Raw genomic sequence first — 19,985 nt, 5'->3', positions numbered from 1 at the left:
AGAAATATGTGACATGCTAAACTGACTAAATGCAAAAGAAAAACGTGACGTTTTCAACGCTCAACTGGTCCAGGCAGCAGCACTTGAAAGTCAAAGAGCAGTGAGCTAGCAGTTCTTGTCAGTCAGTGTGTATTGCCACAGTGAGGATCCTCGGTCTCTGTGGAAGAAAATCCAGAAATACATTACTAATGCTCCCACTGGTTTAGGTACTCCTTTATCAGAGCTTTCTTCAAGATCTGTTACCTGCCAAGGCATTTAAACTGCTTCACAAAAAAAGTGCAATGGTTTAGCAGACAGCAGCAGAAGCTAACAATTAAAGACAAAGGGCAAATAAATTATAACCTCTGGTTTTGGCTCAGAGACCTGCAGAATCATGACCTCATGACATTAAGTTCCATCCTAACTCTGAATTTTGAAAGCACCATTAAAAACCGGAGAGAAGCAGGGTTCTACCATGTGACCTCAAGAGCTACAAGGTCATATAAGACAATGGCTGTACCAAAAAGCTGATCTAGGCTGTGGCTTCCAGAAATTTGATAAATTAATGGGAGTCCTTAGACACTAATACTAATGATTAGCAGTCATTAAGTGACCTTGGAGTTACCTGTTCATTCCAGCTGGTGCCAGGCAGAATCATAGCAATAGCATTTTGTTAAAGGCAGTATTAAAAAAAAAAAAATTAGATTTTCCTAAATACAATAATCCATAACTTACAAAATGAACCTAGTAAAGTCTAAGCAAATATGTTTTCAAAATACATTTAGCTTATATTTTATTTTATTTCTTCATTTGGTGCAAGTTATTATAAAATCAAGATAGAGATTAAAAAGGCAAGTTAAATCCAAAACCTTGTATATGGATATATAATACATTTATAAAGTTCTGGTACTTACTTAAAGTTCACATAAACTTGAATTGGTTACAGAAGCTGAATATAGGCTTCTTTTATCATTGAGAGAATAACTTCCTTGTCAGGATGCTACAGACAGTTTTAGCACATAAAAAGATAGGATCTGTTCGTAGCATTAAGGAATTTGGAATGCCAAAATGGTATAATTAAAGATGTATTTTGTTAGAATTTAGAAAAATTTTACTCCTGTTATCTTTAAAAGATGATTACTGCTGTCTTAAGGTAATATTCAAATCCTGAGAGTTTGGGGCTATGTGGAAAAGCTATAGCTGCTTGCTAATGAGGGTTTGTTACAGGACCAGCATCTGCTAAGTGACATCATTGATGCTGCTGGGCTGATGTCCACGTCACGAAAACAACCTTCCCAGCTACTGTAATGATAACGTGGCAGAAGCCAGGGATGGATTGTTACGGACAATAGAGTACCTTCTCATGCTCAGATAATATCTCTAGCTCAGGAATACTATCAGCCAAGTTGTGCTGTACTCTGACCTGTGGACAGGTTTCAGAGTCAATTCCTTTCCAGTCTAGTGCCTTCCTCAAGTCCTAAATCTGCTCCTTTGTTGTCAGTTTTTCAAAGTTTTATGGCAGTAGCTCCTAACCATGAGATCATAGCCATAAAGCGGTCTTTGAAAACATCTTGTGACATTTTTCCATTTAAAAGGTGGTGTAAAGCATAAAAATGTGTGATTCAACCTGTTGTTTGTGTAGAACTAAGAATCTCAGAACATTAGCATTTTTTATAAAGTAGGTAATGATTGAGGGGGGCCATTTTCAAATATAACATTCTAGAAAATATGATAAAGTACAAACATTGGGTTTTATCTATTTGTGACACTGATACTGATTTTTTCTAAGTATTACAACCTCGTGGTAATTTAGGGGATGAAAGGTAGAGCAAACAATGACTTTACTTCAAGCTGCAGAGGATCCTGGTATGGAGTTTGCAATAATTCAAGGAAATAAGACTCACTGAACTAATTGGTTGATACAATACTTCTAGATGATAAAGATTTCTGAAGATCTTTCTCTAAGACAATCTAGGACTCAGACATGATATGGAGTGCACATGAAAAATGACTTTTATGTAATCTCCCTGGGGAGCAGAACAATAATTTTTATTTGCTCCCATTCACCATCCATTTTGACCCAGTTTTTTTTGAGATCTATGTGTATTGAAACCAAGAATGTGAAATGAAATTGTTGACACAAAGTCAATAATTTATTCGTGTTCCCCCCAAATCACCCACAACAGCAGGATTTTTTTATGATCCTTTCTTTCCAGAAATGACTTCATAAAGTCCATTTAGTTCAGGCCGTCTGGTCAGATATGATGAGCCCAATAACAAATTCTGGCAGACTTCACTTTGACTGTTCAAGGCTAACTGCCTCTTTGTGTTGTCATTATCCTCTGATGAAGCATTATTGTGCTACCCATTATCCCAGGATAGCAAGGGAACACTTTTTAAAATGTGCTGTTGATAAATTGACTCGTAAAAGAGACAAGGTACTGAGAAACTTTGCTCTTAAATCTTGTCTTTGACATGTCGCAGTCCTGATGCCACGTGCTATGAGAATCACACCTCAAGCTTTCTACCTATTGAAAATCACCACAGCTTGTTTATTTTATTGGATAAATAGGTTTGCCCTTTTTGTATATTTCTCATCAGACCATCTCAGATTTATGAAGCTCCTCTGTTTATTTTGCAGCCAGAGCTTGTGCTATGAACTTTAATCACTGAATAGAAAATGGGCAGTGTTCCCAGTTACAGGAATTGCTAAAAGGAACGGATTCATTTGAAAAATCTTGTTAGGCAACTAGTCCAGTGCTGCTGTGGGGTGCACCAGGCTTCTTATGAAGTACTTTTCTTCCTTTCATCCATTGGTAATTCTCTACAAAGTTGTAGAAAACCTTTGTACTGTAGGAAATTGTTAATCTTACCGCTCCAGCTGAATAGTTCTTTCAGGAAAAGAAAATGCATTTCTTAACCAAATTTGATGCTCGTTGGGATACAGGGAGAGTCTGTTCACCTGAATGCAGGTTTGGGATTCTAGCAATTCCTGAACTCTAGTCCCTGTGCTAAGACTTTTCCTCTGTTCTGAAAGAGGTTATTTGGCTTTTTTGACTCACCATCTCCTCTGTAATTAGTGTATGGGCAGAACCTGAAGCTTTCTGTATAATGTATGTTTCATAGGGAATTACTGAAATGATATTACAAATCTGTGATTTCTGTGGATTATTTTTGCTAACCTGGTTTCTTTAGGCTGATGTGGAAGACAGCCAGCTGGGCAAGGCCCTTCTATAGCATTTTATGAGTGGAAAAAAATAGAAGTGTGTTCTATAAACCTCAGAATTGTGCCAGAGTTGATGTACAGAAGTCCTGCAGAAGTCATAGCAAACATCATACGCAAACTATACACACCATCCAAATGTCTAGGATAGCAAGACAAGCCATCTGCTTGCTCTAAACTGCTTCTGTATTCTGATTTTTATGTCTTGAAAAAACAAATTAAGAAGTTCTACCTGGAAAGTGTTTGACATGGAACAGATTCACAGTTACTTAGTTCATTTACTATATTAACATTAGTATCTACTTTGTAAAGCAAATACTCAACATGCACTTGCTTAAATACTTTTCAAATAAAAATTCATCTGGAATTTTTTTTATAATGCACAGCAACATCAAATTAACTTAAACCTCTGTTCTTCAGTGTGGTGTTTTATGTCTGTTGTTGAGCAAGAGAAAAAAGGACATGCAGATAAGTAGAGTCAGACAAAAGAAGAAAGAAGAATAAAAAATTCGGGAATGAAAAATTAATGTAAGAAGGAAAAATTATTATAAGCATCTCACATCTAGCATTAAAGGGGTTTAAATATTTAGGTGTGGGATGGGGATTCTTTTTTTGAATAAAAAGTGGAGACCACTGGGAAATACACAGAATTTAACTGTGTGCATAACCTTTGCAGGAAGCTGTTATTCCATGTTGGTTTGCGTATAAGGATATCAGCCAAGTGCAAGGGTTTGCCTGACAGCATCATTGCTGGCTCCCCTTTACAGAAGACCGGGAAAGTAGGTTAGCAGGAAGTAGCCTTTGGCCTGACTCTGAAGCAATGCTTGGATGTGTGCTTTGAACTGAAGCAAAACACTTCATCTGCTGTATCACTGCTCTCCTCATGATCCAAGCACTTAATTGAAAGACAGTATTCTTCAGGCAATAGATGAGGATGATTAAAAACTTAAACAAAAATGGGACACTGAGTCATTACAAAAAGCCTTTTACTGTCTGTCTGGTAAAGTATCATGAGCATTTTCCCTCTTACAGAGCAAGACATAAGATGATTCAATAATTCATATTGAAAAAATAATTTCTTCTCGAAGAGTTAAATGAACGGGGCCATTGTTGTCCATGCAGTTTTTCCATTAATTAATTTTAAAGCTTATTGTGCGGTTTTCAGTTTGCTTAGATGATTAAGAGCAGCTGAAGGATCAATTATTGGAAATGTAACGTCAAAAAGTTTGCTACTTCCTGAACCATTGAGCACTGCTTCGTTGATGAAATAATAATTTGTTTTCCTTGAACCTCATAAGCTCTTTTTCCTTTCTTGTTTTTTTTTTTTTTTTTTTTTTTAATTTAGAAGCTCTTTGTTTCTTACCTTAACTTTTTCATTAAACTTCGGCTCTATTGCATTTTTTTTGCTTAATATTAAGGGGTTGTTTGTCTGCTGTTCTACCTTTTGAAGTTGATTCTGTGCGCTAAGCTCAAGACTTGTAATTACCTTTTGAGAGTTACAAACTGGAAAGACCTGCAGCAAGTGTAGCTGAGATATCAGTTTGCTTCCTTCAGGATCCATATGCTGTTGCTGGAAAGTTTCTGAGAAATAGTCACATAATTATTTTTTTTTAATTAATTAATTAATAATTTTTTTTGTGAAATGTTTAAATGTTTGAATAAGGTACTTTTAAACACCTCTTATTCTGAACAACTTTCTATCTTTTGCTGTGGACATTATAGGGCTAATGCTAAAATGAAAGAGAACTTTTATTGTAGTTTAAAGATTTTATTTGAATGTGATATATGGTGAAATGATACTATTAAATACAGCAATATGCCACCACCCCAGTTTGTTTTTTTTAAAGCCCCACTATCCAGGAGGCCTGCCTTCCTGATGTCACTATTCACCCATGACATGTTTTTAATGCAACAGGGAAGAACGTGCTTATGTTGAGAAATGCTGGAAAGATGTCCGAGTGGGGGATTTTGTACAGCTTCAGTGTAACGAGACCATCCCAGCTGATATCCTACTGCTGTACTCCTCTGACCAGAACGGGATCTGTCACTTGGAAACTGCCAACCTCGATGGGGAGACCAACCTTAAACAACGACACGTCGTGATGGGTTTCTCCAGCCAGGTAAGTCTGCTGAAAATGCAGCCGATGCAGTGCAGGGCGGTCTGGGCCCATTTTCACACCAGTTCCAGCCATGAACTGCACCAGTTCTGGTGGTCTGGTTGCGCTGATACAGCTATGAAAGCGTTTTTCTGTTGGAGCTAATGCCCTGTGCAGAAAGCAGCAGTTTGCCCTAGAAGATTTTTGTTTTTCTGACACAGGGATGGCTGTATAAAAAGGAGTATTAGCTCAGAGAGTAGCTGTTTGCAGCAAACTGCATCAGCAGATGCTTAAGCAGCAACACTCAGTACCACGTTTGGGACAGCAGCAAGTCTTTCCTATGTATCAGCCATCTGGACCCTCCAGGTTGTCACAGCACAGAGCGCGCCCCACAGCAAAGCCACTACTACCGAGTGAATTATTTCTGCACGGAAATTGGAAGAGAGCTCATGGCCCCCCTTCCAAAGTGGCCATGGGCTTCCTTATGGATTTTGCTTCTCTGTTACAGCTGATGTACCATTACTCATTTGCTAGGCAGGCAGGTGTATGGCAGTTCAACTAGGAACTGCTCTAAGGCACACTAAGTTGTAATGAAATAATGGAACCTTTTATAGGAGTATAATTAACAATTGAATAGGGAGTCAAGGTAAATTAAATAAAGTGATATGTTTGACATCAGTTTGATTGTTAGCAGAGATTCAGTTTTGAGTGCTTAAAATCACTGTATTTTTTTCCATAGGCCATTATCATTTCCTTTTTACAAACACTTTACTGGTATTTTCTCTTCACTCATGTTTGATAAACCTGAAGTAAAGAAGAAAATATGACTTAAGGAGAGTTGTACTTGTTACATATCTTTTCAGTTTTTCAAATAACACAGAACAAGTTTAAGGAGTTGTACCATGTAAAGAGAAATATTTTGTTTTATTGGAATCACTCCAGTAGACAGAAAATCCCAAAACATGGTAGGTAATTCTAGGAATTACATCCACTTGTTTAGCCATTAGTAATAGTGCCATTAGGAAGATCTTTCGGGGTTATTGGTGGGTGGGACACAGCTTCCAGTGAGCAACCAGATTTATTAAAGTACACCATTTCCATGACCAGTTGTGGTCAGGTACTGTACTACAGCGTTACTTGCACAATTAAGGGTTTTCTCAGGTAAAGCATACCTTTTCCAGTGCTTTCCAATGATGACTAGGGAGAAGTTTTTTTCCTGAGAAACTCTGAAAATTTTTAATATGTAGAGATTTAGCAAAAAAACCCAATAAACTAGCTACTTAAATAGAAAAATTAAAATGCTGCATTTGTGTCACATAGTTTACACATTAGGTTTTGTATTTTTGCTTTTAGAGGAAAACAGAGTGCTCAACTATCATACAAAATGCAAATTTTGCCTCAGTCATTTATATTATGAGGAAGTCTTTCTTTAAATCAGAAAACCCCTGCATGCCGAGTTATGCTTCGCACTGCCTATTCATGGTTTTTTTTATTTAGATTTTGAGTTATTTAGACAAACTGTATGCCCGGAAGTGTTTATACTTACAAAATCTTGTTACATTGGCAGAGTGGAATGCAGTTCTGACCATGGTGATAACCAGTGCTCAGGAAGTTCAGGGTTTAATATTCAACTATATTACCCTGTTACTTTAACGTATTGGTGTAAACAGTACGTTGGCTAAAAATATCATATGTGCAATTTAGTGTGCCAACTCCTTCCTTGTTCTTTGAGGTTTGTTTAGTCCTGTGATTTATGTGCTACATAACTTACTCAGATTTAATTATGTCTATAAAGTGTGACTCTTTAAGGAGGGAGGAAGTACGTATGAACTGTGGCTAGTTCTTTGGTTTAGGATATGCTTAGGAATATTGAATTCACCTCAAGACTGTGAGGAAGGATTGTTATTTTCTTCCTCTTATGCCATTTTCTAACTTGAATTTTCAAATGTAAAATTCTTGTCATCAAAACAAAAAAAATCATCCTTCTCTATCACTTTCTAGCTAGAAGCCTATATGTTTTCTTCGTTAGTAATGAGCTCTCCAGGTGCCTTTTGAATCTTCCTGCTTTCCTGTTGTACAAATATTTCTAGCACAACCAAATATGTGCTGGTTTTCCTGTTGAGTTCACAGAGTTAAACAAGATTCAGCAGAGATGAACAATGTCTCTTAAAAGAAATTCTGAAAATATTCAGCCACATGGGTCAGAAGGTATAACAAAATGCCTTTATATTCATCAAGCTTTTATATTTCCTCCAACTTTTTTTTTTTAGATCAGATTCTCTACTTGATTGTACTTAGATATTTTATATATATTTCCTAAAAAAAGAATATATGTATTGCTCAGAAAAAAAAAAAAAAAAAAAAAAGAACAGGAGAGAGAAAATAATGTAAAAATTAAAGAACAGTGAAGAAAAAATTGAGACTTGAGGACTGGCAGTGTAAGGAAGTCCTCTTGCAGTCTGGCAAAGTTTTTGTGAATTCCAGTGAAGGATTCCCAGGATTTGCAGTTTCTGAAGGAGTCTAATCTCTGAAGTCTCTCTTGCTGTAGAATAAGGTAGGGAGACCCAGCAGCAGACTTGATTTCCAGCTTTTCTAATGGGAGGAGTTTGGATTAAAGTGAGTTTCAGTTCTTTTAAAGATTTTATAGCACAGCAATAACGATTCTCTTTCACATTCCTCACATCGTATTTTTATTACATTTTCTGAATCTAAAATCAAAGTTTTATGTATTTTTTCAGTTAAGAAAAAAAACACCACTTATGGCAGTCAAGTACCTCTCATGCTGTCTACTTTCCAAACTGCTTCATGCAGTCCAAAACCCAGGCCTGTTTCCCTGAACACAGGGGAAATCAAGCAAAATTCTGTGTCTCAGTTCAGCTCCAAGCTCTTTTAGAGCGAGCACTTATCCTGAAAATCTCTGTCTTCTTTTGTCTCTCCCAGAGGTTTGGACTGATTCTACTGCCTTCCCTCTTTTGGTTCTATTTGTTTGTTTCTTTGTTCATTTGGGGGGGGCTTTTTTTTTTTTTTTTTTTTTGCACTATTAGTCTTGCTTTTAGTCTATTTGAATGTTTATTCAAATGTGTGGGCTCTTATGATTATACCATCCTGGCCACTGAACATAACTCTTCTAACATAACTCTTCTAACATATTTCAAAATCCTAATAAATCCTGAAATTATTTTCATTTGAGCTTGCTTTTGATTGAAGGCTGGTTTTCTTTCATAAATAATTTGATCAATTTGTTACATTCACTTTAAATGAAGACAGATATTTTCACTAATTGGCATCTGTGATGCCTTGTCCAATACACAGCATTTTCTTCATTTAATTTAACCAGTTGTTAATCCAAGAGAGGAAAATCTCAAATCTTTACTTAGCCCCTCTGAAGCTTTGCTTCATCCTGAATGAGCTAAACTCCCTCTGTCTTTCCTTGTAGGGCAAGTGCTCCAGCCCCCAACTATCCTGGTGGACTATATTTAGCTGCTTGTAGTGTATAACATTTCAAGTACTCATTGGATTTGACACTCATTCTCAGTGTGTTTCCTCTTGCAGAATGCCTTGTTTGAACCCGAATTTTTCCAAAACACCATCATCTGTGAAATGCCTAACAATGATCTCAATAAATTCAAAGGGTACATGTAAGTATTTGTTATTTATAAATGCATTTTGTATCTGAACTTTAGTATTTCTCTTGGAGGAACTGGATGGAAAGAACCTATTTTGCAGAAAATGATGAATGTCACTATTATCTATTCCTGGATTCAGAAGTCAATATGAAATGTAGACTGGAATCTGTGTTTCAAGGCAAGGCAGAACCGAGGCTTGACATTGAATTTGCAGTTGTTTCATAGAAACTGTTCTCACAAGGTTTCAGCTCTTTTCAGAATTCAGCCATAAGCTCATTTACGTTTGACCTGGTTAGTCTAGGCTGGATTTTAAATCTAAATCCTTCCTAATGTTAAAGATACTCAGCTGCATGCCTCTAGTTTCTTCATCTTTATGGCCATTGGGAAAAGGTATCCAGGATCTAACAAACAGATCAGATTTTCTTCTTACAGCTAGAAAAAGCAAGCAAGCAAGAAGGTGTAAGCCTATGTATGTGAGGAAAAAGCCATATCCTGTGTTCCTTCTGTTCTTTCTTCAATAAATAATTCTGGCACAGGTCTAACAGGGAAATCTATACTAGAAAATTCAGCAGATTTAAGCCCATTCTCTGGCTATAAGGCCAATTTGTATGGCATGGCTCATGTCATAATATTCTCTTACCCTCCAGTACAGGGCAGCTGTTTCCCAGGACGCTCTTCAGAGCAGTCATTGGTCCATGCTGATTCCCACATCACACCAGAGAATTGTCCGAAATACCTACTGCCCCAGACCAAATGCATGCCCCACGTTATGCAAATAATTTAACTGTATGACTCTGCTAGCATTCCTATCCATGCCCTGGCTTTGTTAAATTTACTAATATCTAAGCTAGGAGTTAATGTCTCTGCAAGAATGCAGCGAGTGTTGTACCTGGAGTAGTTACAAATGGCCAGATCCTCTGACAGGAGTAAACCAGAGGGTTCTCACCCATTAGCACTGACTGTGCTTAGTCTGGTTTTGAGAATTTATGCCCTGTAAGAATGATGCCTCTAATAGCAATGTCATTTCCTCTCTATTCTGATATCTTAAAAGGGAGAAAGAGGTCAAGTTTCTATTGATTGCTGGCTGTGGTTGATGGCTTTGAGGACCACTGGGTATAATCTAAATTGAAGCAATCCTTCCAATTAGCCTGCTGTAATACGGCACAAGAGCACTGAGATTATAGAAATGTAGGTGATATGTCACAAGAAAACACACACAAATACACACCCTTAGGACCCAGGAGTGTCTTCAAAATCTTCAACTCTCTATTGAAAGTCTGTAACAGAAATCTCTTTTGGAAAATTCCTATTATCTCACCTGCATGGTGGAATATGAAATTATCTGCTTTTCTCTCCCTGCTTCAGGGGTAGATGAAATTTGCTAGTGAAAATTACTTACTAACAGTTAGTAGACTTTCTGTCTTTGGTCTGCTGCTGTTTGAGCTATTTTGTAAACACAAATTACTTGGAGCATGTTACATTTTTCTCCAAGAACCCTTAATAAACTCTTTAGGCTCTATTGCCTTGCTATAAAATGGTAGCAGTACTCTTTCTGCTAAAAATTATAACAAACTTAGTGACATTCATCTGACATGCCTGAGCGTAGCAGATTCTACTGAAGGAGATGCAAGAAGGCCTCTATTAAATGTGCTCACCAAGGCTGAATCTAGGTTCCCAGACAAACAGGTTCCTCGCATCATTTTTTGAAATTCTACCAGCTGTAGGTTGTTGGCATCTAAACTTTTTCACTTGTCTAGTTTGATGTCATGTAATAATGTGCAGCTGCATATTGATACAGGACTGTACTTAGCCCTAAGGTAGCACCTAACCTTGCCCTGCATTTAAGTACTGCTGCAGTTTACTAGTAAATGCAATGCCAAATATGGAATAGAAAGTAGCAAAAGATTCTAGAAAAAAAATATTTTCTGATGCTGATATTTACATAACAAAACCAGATGGAGTGATTGAAGTGAAAAATCTCAGCTTTGGTAAAGATCTCAGAAGGAACCTTCCCTAGTCTTTAATAAAAAATGTGAGCAAAAGTAGTTTTGTGCTTTTATTTTCAGAGGTAACACATTGCCTGCCTGATGGAGCACTGACCTTACAATTTCCATTAATTTCTCATCAGTCTGTTCTGCTAGCAGAAAGCTCTGGTGTGTGACGGGACATCTTCAGCCAGAATGAAAAGTCTTCCATCCAGCGTGGGAGCGAGGAAAAAGCCTCAGCCTAGAGACTGTTCAAGTGAACTGAGGTTCACAAAGATGAGAAGCCCTTTGGTGGCTGAGAGAGAGAGACAGAGGCTCTTAGTGAGTGAAGACGTTTTAATCTGAACCTCTAACAGCAGACAAACCCTGCCCAGCTTTCTAAAAGAATTTCATCTAAATGAAGCCACATAATATATCCTGGCTTCATTCATAAGATAATGAATCTGCCAGATAAGGTACCAGATGAAAGCCAAACTTGCTTCATATTGACATCACGATGCACACACCATGTAAGAGGTCTTGAAAAGAGATATTTGGATTTCTCTGCAACTTCTTCCTAGAGTCTTTATTAAAGCTGAGTGAAATACAAGCAAAATAGGGCCTTCACAGTTCCTTGATTTCAACTTGAAACAAACATGCACACAAGAATTTTCTGTAATACTATATTAGAACAGAAAAAGTCATTGCTTTATTTTATTTTCTTTCTTTTAGGGAGCAGCCAAATCATGAACGGATTGGTTTTAACATTGAAAGCCTCTTGCTTCGTGGATGTACAATCAGAAATACTGAGGCTGCAATAGGAATTGTTATATATGCAGGTAAGATGTACTTTCTACCTAGGTAAACATAGAATTTCCCTGTAAATATCTTTAAGTAAATATAGTCTAATATTGCATCACAATTTGACATTTTGTTTTAAGAACTGGTAGCACATGGGAAAACTACATAACTTTTTAAAGTAAAGGTATTACTCATCCATCTCCAAAGCCAGCAAATCCTGCACTGGGTATCTGGCAAGTGACAGTATCCTTGTGTATGTCAGATATCTTGCTATCTCCACAATATCTTGCAAAAATATCCAGACAAGTAAAGAACTGCTAAGGTGAGTTTAACTCTCAGCTTTGCTGCTCTGATTATAATACTAATTCTATCTGGCATAAAATCTACACGGCTGCCCTAAAGGAGGTCTCCGTGGCTCCTCAGGGTAGAAACTGATGCAGGTGAAGATCTGCTTGGAAAAAAAAAAAAATTGTTACAAAGCCAAGCTGTGCCAGTGCCAGCACACAGGAGGCAGTGAGAACAGCAGCTGGAGGTGGCAGAGGAGGCAGCAGCAGCACAGGTTTGTGCTGACATAGACATAGTGTGTCCATGCAGCCATGAATTTCATGCAGTAGAGACATTAACCAAGTAAGACAGTGTCAGTGCCCAGATCAAATGCAGCAGTGCCAGGTTCAGCAGTAGGTCAGTTCATCTTTTTCTCAGCATCTTTCACCTTTGGAGTGTTACCACTGCTTTAATCAGTGAGCATGATCTATCACTGCCTTTGCCAGCTGTGCCCTCTTCTGCTTCAGATAGAGTATATCAGCTGCCCTCTTTATTTATAGATTAAATAAAATTTAAAACATAAAATAAAAAACGAAATAAAATAAAATAAAAACATTAAATAAAAACAATTAAACAAGTAATTGGTTATTTTTATTTTTCCAGTAGAATCATATCACCCGTTTTATGTCTAATTAGCAGAAAGGGGTTCAAGGCTGAGCCACCTAAGAGAAAATAGAAGTCACCATCTTTGCAAGAGTCATTTACCTTAGATTGATCTCCACAATCCAGATTATTTTATCTGGCAACTGACCGTTTTATTTCACTACTGCAGAAGGGGACTCCAAATGACTATAGCTCTCATGTTTCCAAAGTAACCTTCACTGTGTGGGTTTTTCATTGCCTGTCTCTTTGAATACCACATGTAAGGATGGTGCCTACCAGACAGAGAAGGAGAGCTAGAGACAAACTCACCACTCATTTTTTGGAAGTAACTACTATATAAAAATCTCTGCAGAGATCATTCCCTACAGAATTGGAGTAACTTGTCTTTTTCTGTTAGGATTCTTATTTTTCTTCTCTTTAGTGAAGATATCCCAGCATGTTCCTTTAACCACCAGCACAGACTCTAATGTGGACCTCTGTTAATGTTGCTTAAGCGGCTAGTAGAAAAAGTTGGAGTTTTAAAGTCATTCTCAATTCAAGTCTTCAATTCAATTTCCAGCTGACATCTTATTGTTAATGTCAGTATAAAAGTTTATTCTTTTTCTTCTAAAATTAGACTCACTTGAGCCAGTACCAGCACCAGTTTAATTTCTAGGGGTCTTTGACATTGATTATACTCTGGCTTTTAATCATGGTCTGTGACCTTTTCTGAACAATCAAGATCTGTCACATAATAGGATGGCACATTCTCCATTTTTATAACTCTATTACTCCTCAAACTTACTTTCTAATGGAAGCCTTTGTGAAGAGTACAGTCATCACTTAACGTGATTGTTTAGCCTGTGCAGTTCTCATCTGACCCAAATATGGTTACACTTTTCATGGCTACCCAAATGGTCCTTCACAAAGCAATAGCACTAATGCACAAAAACCTCATTACAGAGGGACAGCCAATGTCGTTTTCTCATTGTGATAGGGACAGCAGCAAGAATTTTATGTTTTTCAAGTAATGAGGTACCAGAATGAAATTTTAGATAAGCTCATCGGCATTCAGAGAGACAAGGTACTAGTTGGGTGGTAGGTGAGGTGCTGTGTTGCACAGCATATGAAACCGTGAGGGTTAGAGGAGGACAAAGTAGTTTATTCCTCTTTTTCCTGATATTCTATTTCTTGCAAGGTGATATCTGTATAACAGATATGTCCTTTTCCTGTTGGTCAGCTGAACTGGAAGGGAATGATAGAGCTGATATTTTGAAAGAAATCTCATCCCATTTTCTTCCTGAAATAAATCCATCATTTCTTTGAGGGTTTTCTGGAAAGGATTAGAGGGCTTTGTTTTGTTTTCAACACAAAACATTCCATTAAGCCTGACATAAAAGAAAAGTGAGGAACAAGATTCACACAGCTGCCGGAGGAACAGAAGTGCAGGCAGCAGTATGTTCCTCTTCTGTGTAGCTTGGTAGTTACAGCATTTGTTCACCAAAGGGAAGACTTGGGTTTTGTTCTTAGTTCTGCCTGTATGGGAGTGAACATACATCTCCTGCTTCACAAGTTGTACTCTGAATACCCAACTGTGTGGAACAAGTGGGTACGTACATAGACATGAGTTGGAAAGGAAGGAGCATTGGTAGTATAATCTGGTCCCACTGACATAGCTCCAGGTTGTGTAAAGAATTACTTATTCACCAGGAAGCCAAGAGTCCCAGCTCTTGGGTGAATGTCCTAAACATAAGGCTTGGAGAGTAATTTTCTCTCTCATTCTCTGCCTCAATTAATAACCTTTGATGTAAACCTGGAATGAATCCAGCAGTCATGATTGAATCGCACCTAACTTCCAGCTTTTGGTTCAAACCACTTCCCTAGAGAAAGCCAAAAGGTAGCTTGGAAAACAGTCCCTCTCACACACATCATGCACATACAAATGAAAACTGAATAGAAATCTACAGGCTCTGTATTTTCAGGGAAAAGAACTTTAGAAATAAACACAAAAGATACCATTTAATATAGCAACAGATGATATCCAGACATCCCAATTGTGGAACCACAGTTTAGATAATATTAATAGAATAGAAGAAGCAATTTCTGCTTCTTGGCTTCTTACAGCACTCTTCTTTTTCCATTACAAATACACCAGCTCAATTCTAATTCAGTAAGTTTTAAGGATTTGAGGTTTTTTTATTTCTTGTCCTACTGTTTTGTTAGCACTTTACAACCACATAGCAAAAAACTAAATAACATTAGTGTCTTTCACTGTTGGATCTGACATGTTGGATTTTATATAATACATGAAATGTGTCTAGTTGCTTTTAAATAGCTGTTGAAAAATGTTCAAGTGTAAGTTTCAGGAATTTGTATAGCACCTAATCAAGTTGTTTGTAAAATACAAAAATATAATATTATTGTTCTTTTCCCTTTTATTTTGAAGGAGCTTTAGCTTTTGAATATTTATATAAACCTTGTGATGCTACTGAATCTGCTGTCTTTGGGAAAGTAAAATATATGACAGCTGAAATCTGTAATGTAATAGAGGTCTTCTGTAAAGCTCTAGATTTAGTCTCTGATATATTCTACTATTCAGGCAAATGAGAAGATAGGCAATAAAAATACTGAATGAAACTAGAGTCAAATTAACATTAGTCATGAGCATCCTGCTCTCATTTTGCAAGAGAAATACTTAAAAAAAAACCAAAACAAACTACAAAGTATTACATAAACATGATGATATTCATTTGTGTTTTGAAGGTCATGAAACTAAGGCCATGCTAAATAACAATGGTCCTCGTTACAAGCGCAGCAAGATAGAGCGACGGATGAATATGGATATTTTCTTATGTGTGGGACTTCTGTTCATGATGTGTCTTGTTGGAGCTGTAGGTATGAAGCACTGACAAAGATCTTCTGTTTCATTGCTTTTTTTCTAAATGGTGGTTAAAATTGATCTTATAGACATGAATGAGATCAGATCTAGAGCTGAATGCTCTTGGGGTCTTTAGGCTCCTTGGTCTTTCAACTAGACAAGTTAAAATGGCAAATCTGAGGAATTCAGATGGAAGAAACTCACCCGTGGTTATAAATATTTCAGATAAGACCCATCTCCACTGTGGTAAAATATGTGTCAAGCAAGCAAGCGAAAACCATTGAGTTAATGCATTATAGGAATTGGTAGTTGCCAACCGAGATCTGCTTCCTGAGTAGATGTTTGTTCCTTGTGTATAACAACAGAAGTAAAATGATCTACCTCACCTTCATTTAGTAACATCTTCCTCTAATACGTTCAGGAGTGATATTAACCAGTTACCCAGTTTACAACCCATGACCTGCACATGACTTAATTCAGCCAGTTTACAGTCTTCACAGCTACCTTCCTTCTCAAAAGCCCCTTTACAGCAGGCTGTGAGATGGATTAATTGTTTAGGTAGGAATAGACTGCATTTTTCTGAGGTCCTTGTAAGTAAGCACGCTTGAATATAGTAACTGTGGCTAGCTGACTAGAGTTTACTACATTGCTAATCTTCACTGCACATAAGCACCTGCTTGCCTTCCAGCTCTGATTGCAATCTGTCCCAGGCAGGTCAGGATTAATAGGATCTCATAGTCTCGAGGAAAGGGCCAATTTTTAAGTCCACTAGCTTTTGAATGGGTCACTATTTTAAAGAGATAACAGAGGCTGCCATGAGCGTTTTGTGTTCAAAGACCCTTTTTTAATCAATTCCATCTCGGTGGTAACTTGCTTAGTGCCACCGCTCTGGTTTAGTTTGTAGTGACAAAGTCAAATCATGTGGCCCTGTCAAGTTTTCATGAACCTGCCCTGGAGGCATGTGATGTGACACACCAGTCAGTCATCAGTGTAATGCCATTAGAGTAAGGACCATCCAAAAAAGATGAACAATTGAACTGACTTAATCACTTTTTAAATTTTACTGCTTCAAGTTGCAGTGGGCTTTTTTGGCACAGAAATGGGATTTCAGTTTGACAACTGAGCTCTGTGTGAGGGAGAGACTTTATTTTCATTGTTCCCTGGCTGCTGTCATGTAGATTTAGAGACTTGTCCTTGTCTGGTGTGTAGGGGCCCTTGAGTAATAAAGTCCTTTAATTTAAGGTTTAAAATGGTCTCAGATGAAAAAATCAGCATTTAAAAAACAATTTATCTACTCAGCTTTAAAAATATAGAGAGATATATATAAAATGTTCATAGTCTAAGTGAAATAGTAACAAGTCCATTAGCTTTCATCTATTCAAAACGTCTCACAGCTCTACCATGAGTTCTTGCTTTGCAACCTTCTCTGAGTGTAGGGTTCTAGGAAGATGGTGGATTGGTTATCAGGATTTTTCTTGCACACAGTGAAAAATCAGGCTAAGAAGTGGCTTGTAGAGTATAATTGTCCTTGCTCAGATGTGACTGATCTCTAGCAGCCAGAAAGTATTGATGAAATAATTTTAATTCCTTTGGCAGCATTTTAGTAGGCAGATGCTGCAAAACAACTGCTTGTTTAACAGGTGTTAACAGGAGTTTTATCAGAGCTAGATCCACAAAGTGGACTAATAAAGGGTTTTAGCATCTGGAGCGATGATGCAGTGAGGGAAGCTGAGTTGTCCTAGCTCTGTGTGAAGTTTCTGATGCTGTAAATTTAGTAACATCTTTGAGTGGTTTATTTCAGTAAGGGCAGTATGAAAGGTGGCAAAGTAATCATGATGGGATGTTAAGTCCTGAAATGGAGGCTTTGTTGTAGTAGTGCAATGATATCTGCTGATATTTAAGACACAGGGGAAGAAGCAGTTTTGGGGTATGCCTTAATTGAAGGGAATGTAAAAATGAGCTGCACAGACTGAATTATAGGGGTTTTGTGAACTCTAACAAAGACAGATTGAAATCAAGAATGGTCGGGAAGGATAAGAAAGATTTCAGAAACAAGAATGGGAGTCTTCAGCACTGAGGATTTTTAAAGATAGGTAGTAGAGATGGAGTCCTCCAGCAGCAAGACATAGAATGATGAAAGTTCTGTGTAGAGCTAAGTGCACTGGGGGTCACCTGCTGAAGGAGAGGTGAATAAAAATATCCACGACTGCTCATTTCTTACTAACATATCAATTATATGCATGTGCTACAGAGCTCTGCTTATACTTTGCATTCTCCAATAGATTTACAGCATTGCTCAGGGCCTGTTGCTTTGGAAATGTTCTTTCTTTTTAAATATCATAGCAGTCCATATCTGCAAATTTCAGCTTTGTCAATCACAAATCACTTATTGCTCAGCGTATTTCAGTATTGTATATCATTCCTACAGGGCATGGCATTTGGACTGGAACCTTCTCAGAGCATCCACCCTATGATGTCCCAGATGAAAATGGCAATTTTCTGTCTCCAGTTCTTGCCGGTTTCTACATGTTCTTGACAATGATAATCCTGTTGCAGGTAAAAGACAAAAACCTCTCTGTTACCTCCAAGGAAGAAGCTATTCAAAACTGTGTATAATCACTAATGAACAATTAATATCAACTAATAGCTGTGCAGTACCTTCTTAACCTTATTTGAAAAGATTGCTAGGAGTGTTTCAAGTCATCCAAGTGTGAAATAGTGTATCTTTTTTTTCTTTCACACTGCAGATTTTTCTTTCTTGCTGTTGAAATCCCACAAGGATATAGATATGAAGATCGTGTATTATATCTTTATATATCTTTATATCTTTAAATAACTCCAGAATATCTAGTGTATGCAATAAAGAGGATATTTACATCCAAATGTCAGCATTTTTTTTTTTTCTGCCTATGTCCAGAATTCCAAAATAAGAACGCCACTTAATATCTCAGGAAAACAGTGAAGCAAAATTGTCATTTTTGCCAATAGGGAATAATAGCTAGGTATGGTTCAGCTGGTTTAGGAATGAAGGTAAATCAGAAGTAGGATGCTTGTATATCTGAGTCTGATTAAGCCTAATTGGGAGAGAACATTTTATGGGATGGGGAAAATAATCACGTTTACTTTTCAGATTTCTTGATGTAACTGCTGAGATTTAAGTGGACAGAATTTCTTTAATACAAACTAAATGTGAGGATAACTTTCAGAGTTGCTCAGAGATTCCTTGGGGGATTATTCTTCATTACTGAAACAGAATATTTGTGCAACTTGAGAATTCATTATTTCAGGGCAGGGAAGCTAGTGGGTGGGAAGTTTTGTGTGCAAAGTAATTGCTTGTGAAACTTTTTTACATTAAGAGTTAGTCTGTGCTAGTGAATCCTTTCAGAGTTTCAGGAGGGTAAGAGCAAGCATGCTTCTCAGTCCAGAAGATGTTCTTTGTAAGAGCATCCTCTGAAAGACCCATCTTTGTGTCTTGTATTCTAGGAATTTTGTCTAAAATTTGTCACTTACTCTCCCTGTTTATCCATTGCTGTTTTGTGCAGGATTTTTTTTCTCCCTTGAATTATTATTATTCCATCCTACAATATGTCTGTAGGAAGAACATTTTCTCTGAAAATTATTAATATACCTGTGCCAGGACATTGCTGACAGAAAGCAATAAGACTTGTCTCACCCTTCACTGAGAATTTAAACTCTCTTTCAGGTTTTAATCCCCATTTCTCTATATGTGTCCATTGAGTTAGTCAAGTTGGGCCAAGTCTTCTTAATTCACAATGACATTGACCTGTATGATGAAGAAGCAGATTTGCCTATACAGTGCCGTGCCCTAAATATTACTGAAGATCTTGGGCAAATCCAGCATATCTTCTCAGACAAAACTGGGACACTAACAGAAAACAAAATGGTATTCCGACGCTGTACTGTCGATGGAATTGAGTTTTCACATCAGGAAAATGGTAAGAGTCACTTTTTTATACTTGTTTTTCTCTCTGAGCAACTAAATGTTATTAATTTAAATATTAATATTTAAACCTACTGAACCCTCTGACTGAATTTAGAGCTGGGTGGATTTGCTTCCATTTTGCAAGGGACTCCTGTTAACAGAGATTCATGAAAGTGAAGGTGTGAAGTCAGATGGTAAAGGTTTTCTGGTTCCCTCTGCAGATATCTCAGGCTTTGCCCTGTAATCAAGACTCACTCGAGAGTGCAAAGAGAACATTTTTATTTCTAAATGAATGCCAGCCAACTTTTTATAAACTCGCAAACTGAGATTAGTTAGTAATTAAACTCAGTGGGTCCAAAAGTAATTACCATAGTCTTCTGTGTGTATGAAAGGTACAGCTACACATTTTCTTGAGTTGATGCTATCTGCAGTCCATATCTGAAGTCTCTTTGCATTCAGTGCTCTAAATCTGGGGGTTTGACTCAGGCCCATTCTTGGATGCTACTTTCTCTCTCTACATAGTGCAAAGGATTTTATTAAGCTGGCAAGCAGCTGCCAGAAAGACGTTT

At 37.4% G+C, this 19,985-nt stretch overlaps 1 protein-coding gene across 1 annotated transcript in view; it reads left to right on the top strand.

Moving 5' to 3' along the window:
* Positions 1-19,985, top strand: part of ATP10B (ATPase phospholipid transporting 10B (putative)) — a 50,272-nt gene that overhangs the window by 5,599 nt on the left and 24,688 nt on the right. The window contains exons 2-7 of the mRNA XM_074838190.1: positions 5,118-5,322; positions 8,851-8,936; positions 11,621-11,727; positions 15,359-15,490; positions 17,902-18,029; positions 19,177-19,429. Of these exons, the coding sequence (XP_074694291.1) occupies positions 5,118-5,322; positions 8,851-8,936; positions 11,621-11,727; positions 15,359-15,490; positions 17,902-18,029; positions 19,177-19,429 (911 nt within the window). The remainder of the gene's footprint in view (positions 1-5,117; positions 5,323-8,850; positions 8,937-11,620; positions 11,728-15,358; positions 15,491-17,901; positions 18,030-19,176; positions 19,430-19,985) is intronic.

Source organism: Strix aluco, chromosome 13 (genome assembly GCF_031877795.1).
Source record: "Strix aluco isolate bStrAlu1 chromosome 13, bStrAlu1.hap1, whole genome shotgun sequence".
Lineage (NCBI taxonomy): Eukaryota > Metazoa > Chordata > Aves > Strigiformes > Strigidae > Strix > Strix aluco.
This window is presented reverse-complemented; position numbering and strand designations above follow the sequence as displayed.